The sequence below is a fragment of the Vombatus ursinus genome, unplaced genomic scaffold (assembly GCF_900497805.2).
Source record: "Vombatus ursinus unplaced genomic scaffold, bare-nosed wombat genome assembly UNPS02015221.1, whole genome shotgun sequence".
Lineage (NCBI taxonomy): Eukaryota > Metazoa > Chordata > Mammalia > Diprotodontia > Vombatidae > Vombatus > Vombatus ursinus.
In genome coordinates, this window is record NW_020954999.1 from 1 (window position 1) to 3,836 (window position 3,836).

Here is a 3,836-nt window from a genome sequence, read left to right on the forward strand (position 1 = left end):
ATTATCCTCCTTTTGCAGATGAGGAAACTGAGGATCAGAGAGGTTAAGTGACTTGCCCAGGTCACACAGCCAGTGAGTTTGTGAGGCAGGATTTGAACTCAGGTTTTCCTGACTCTAAGATTAGGACAATATCTACTGCATTGCCTATCTGCCCCTACCCTATAGTTTTCAATTGCCTCTCCAGACTGGAGCTCCTCAAAATGGACTTGCTTCAGCTTGTCAAGGCAGAGGAAAATGGGATTGTCACCTCCCTCCTTTGAGGCTACTAAATTTCTATTGTTGTAGACTAATCATTTATGACCAGAGATAGCATGGCAAAGTGGCTTGAACTGGGAATTCAGAGCCAAGAAGATCTGAACTCAGAACCCACGTCTTACACTGAATGAACTGTGTGATCCTGGAAAATCACTTAATCTCTCAGGCTCGGGCAACTCTCTAAGATGACAAGTTTTCGATAGGCTATAATTTGCCTCATGGGAGGGAATTCCTACACCCGAGGATGATGCATTAACATATTAACATATGAGTGTTGTTTTTGCCCACCATGTCACTTTGATGGCTCTTATTAGTTTCAAACAAAATGCCATCTAGTCCTGTCTCCCCAAATCTATACACTTATTTTCATTTAAAAAAATCCTAAACACAGAACTTAGAATTATAGAATCATAAATTTGGAGCTGGCACAGACCACATCTTGGCCAACACATTTATTTTACAGAAGACAGAGCTGAGGCCCATGTAGGTTAGTTAGTCAACCATCAAACTGAGAGGAATAGCAAAGCTAGGATGTGAACCCAGATCCTCCTCCTTCCAATCCACTTCCTTCCCCTGCAGAACAGATTGATTCTTATTAACTTTCACCTTGTTGCAACTGAACCATCATTTCAGTGTGTTGAAACTTTTTCAAGCTCCTGATTCCATCCTACTTCTTAGATAGCTATCCTTCCTAACTTCATGTTATCCATACTTCTACTTGCTGCCATCTAATTCTCCAACCAAGTAATTACTGAAAAGGCTGGATCTGCAACCGAAAAAGAGGATGAAGTACAAATATCTGTGGCTACAATAGATGACAACTCAGATGGGCACCAAGTATTGACAGTCTAGGGAATCAGGTATGGGGAGGTTCTGTCTCTTACAGTTGACTGAACAAAGGAGGAATTGGAAGAAAGGATTCTGGGTAAGGGTGGAGTTAGGGCTTGGATAAAAGAATAATGCTTTAAAATGTGAAGAGACAATGATACTGAGTTTATAGTAGAAGACTTGGCAGGGAGAGTGGCCAAGATTTTGGTTCAGGTAGATAGCTCACCATCAAGGTAAAGACTCTCCTTGTCCAGGACGTAGGGACCCAGCCTGGTGATACCATGTGTCTCCCTGCTCAGCTCCCTGTAAATTTTCTCTCGGTCCAAGACAGTGTTGGCCGGGACAATGTGATGGGTACACAGGGAATCCACTCCGGTTGCAAATCTATTCTTCATAGGTCTAGGTAAAAAAATGTGGAGGGTGACATGGATACCCATGAAATTGGTGCTGAGAAACCCGATGGGGATTCTGGGTCTAGAGATAGTTAAACATGTGCCTGAGGTGACCTGGGAAAGGCTGATAGTGACCTTGGAATAGTTGATGAGTTAGCATTACCTGTGTGGGGTAGAAGTACTGAGAAACCACAGGACCCAATTGGATAGAACATTCTTGAAATTAGACTGCTTGTTCTAAATCATTACTTACGAATGAAAGCATCTTTCTGAGAATTCATGGATAAGAGGGACTGGGATAAAGTTGTTTGGGAATTTGAAAGTAGAGAAAAGAAGACTAAAGGCAAGGGTGTGAACAAGTTTCCTTTTTATCCACACTTCATTGGAGGTTTATCCTCAAGGGTGTGAGGGACACATTTCAATGCTTACCTCAAAAAAGTCACTTTGCATCCAGTGTAGAAGGGGCCAATGCTACTTTTCCTGAACAAGAGACCGATCTGGCAAAGGAAGGAAAGAGTCATGTGAACTTGGGGTAAGAGAAGACGGATCCCAACCAAGAAATGGGGAAGGCAGCTGTGCAGTTGGGGGGATGGGACGGGCAGTGAGGAAGACTAACCTGGTGCTGAAGGACCCTCTCTGTAGAGTTGAATTTGTCAGAACCTGGGTTCCCCATGTCTTCTGTGTAGAGTAAGTTGATGATGGTGAAATTTAAAAGGAAAGATTCCAGGCTAGCAGTGCCACCAACTGAAATAAGAAAGAGAGAGAAACATCTACGTGTGAGCATGCGCCACATCTGCTAGCACACCCAGGGACACCGAGTGGCCGTTCTGTTCCTTTCTGGAAGGAAAACTCATTACCCTGGTTCCACTGATGTCCCTGGTAGGAAAGATTTCCCACTTTATTCAGCTTTTCCCCAAATACTAATATCTCACGGCAAAGCCCATTAAGAAACTCCAGGGAAGGATTCAGAGATGCTAACAGTTTGTACCTGTGGTAGTAAAGATCGGTAGTGGACTGGAAGATGTTACTGGAGCAAAAGTTGATGACACAGGAGCTGAGAATAAATCAGGATGAAAGAAAACCACTGGTAAAACCACAATTGGTAAAACTACAGAACCAAGTGAAGACCATCGGATGGGAAAAGGACTCTGCTTGGCTCGGTCAAGATTGATCAATCAATAAAAAAACATTTATTAAGCACTTTCTATATACAAGACACCATGCTAAGTGCTAGAGATACAAAAAGAGGCAAAAGATGGTCCCTGCTTTTTTTTTTTAAACTTTTTAGGCAATTGGGGTTAAGTGACTTGCCCAAGGTCACACAGCTAGTAAGTGTCAAGTGTTTGGTCTGAGGCCAGATTTGAACTCAAGTCCTCCTGACTTGAAGGGCTAGTGCTGTATCCACTGCGCCACCTAGCTGCCCTATGATCCCTGCTTTCAAGAAGCTCACAATCTAATGGTGGAGATTACCAAGTGGGGACCCATATTCTAGCAGAGAATAAGATAAAGTTGAATTATTACAAGAGGTGTCAGGGACTGAGGTAAAAGGATTTTCTTGGGGGCAGCTAGGTGATATAGTGGATAGAACACTGGTCCTAAAGTCAGAAAGATCTGAGCTCAAATCCAACCCCAGACACTTGACACTAGCTGTGTGATCCTAGGCAACTCATTTAACCCCAACTGCCTCACCAAAAAAAAAAAAATGGATTTTGTTGCTAATGCTGGTCAGATAAGGAGGGTTTTTGTGAGGGGGCTTTCATTTTCCTCATCTTTTGAGTGGGATACAAAGATTTATGCCAAGTGCCTGCATGGATCTCTCTGGCAAATCACCAAATGTTTTAAATCTTGTCTGGTCTTTATGACAGGAGAACTCAGAGGACGTGCCAAGTCACGCCTCCTATCTTGTCTTGCCTCTACTTCTTAGAGTAAGGAGGGTTTGTATGGAGAAAGTCTGTTTCCTTTTTCCTTCTTTCAAGAGCTTTGAAAAGCCCAGTGAGCACTTTCCAGAATACTGAAGTCACCATATTCCTACCTACGTAGGTTCCAGGCCCTGTAGATCAGAGGTAAGGTGTGAAAGTTGATACAGGGACTGACCCCAAAGCTGCAGAGGAAGAGTATTATAAAAAGGTGAACATACAGGGGAACACAGTTAAGATTGCAAACTCCTCAAGGGCAGGCACTAATTTTTTTCCCTTTCTTTGTATTCCCAGCACTTAGCACATTACTTGGCATATAGTAGGAGATTAATTAATGATTATTGACTGGGCATCATCTCTGGGTTCTATATGCAGGAAGTGATCAATAATGTTTGACAAAATAAATAAGTGAATGTCATCAAACTCCTTTGATAACTGCTTGAGT

At 42.7% G+C, this 3,836-nt stretch overlaps 1 protein-coding gene across 1 annotated transcript in view; it reads right to left on the reverse strand.

The window, feature by feature from the left end:
• Positions 1-1,309: 1,309 nt before the first annotated feature.
• LOC114031672 (mucin-16-like) overlaps positions 1,310-3,836 on the reverse strand; it is a gene marked incomplete at both ends in the record, with an annotated part of 3,015 nt that continues 488 nt past the window's right edge. Inside the window, 4 exons of the mRNA XM_027846823.1 lie at positions 1,310-1,482; positions 1,905-1,972; positions 2,092-2,219; positions 2,464-2,529. Of these exons, the coding sequence (XP_027702624.1) occupies positions 1,310-1,482; positions 1,905-1,972; positions 2,092-2,219; positions 2,464-2,529 (435 nt within the window). The remainder of the gene's footprint in view (positions 1,483-1,904; positions 1,973-2,091; positions 2,220-2,463; positions 2,530-3,836) is intronic.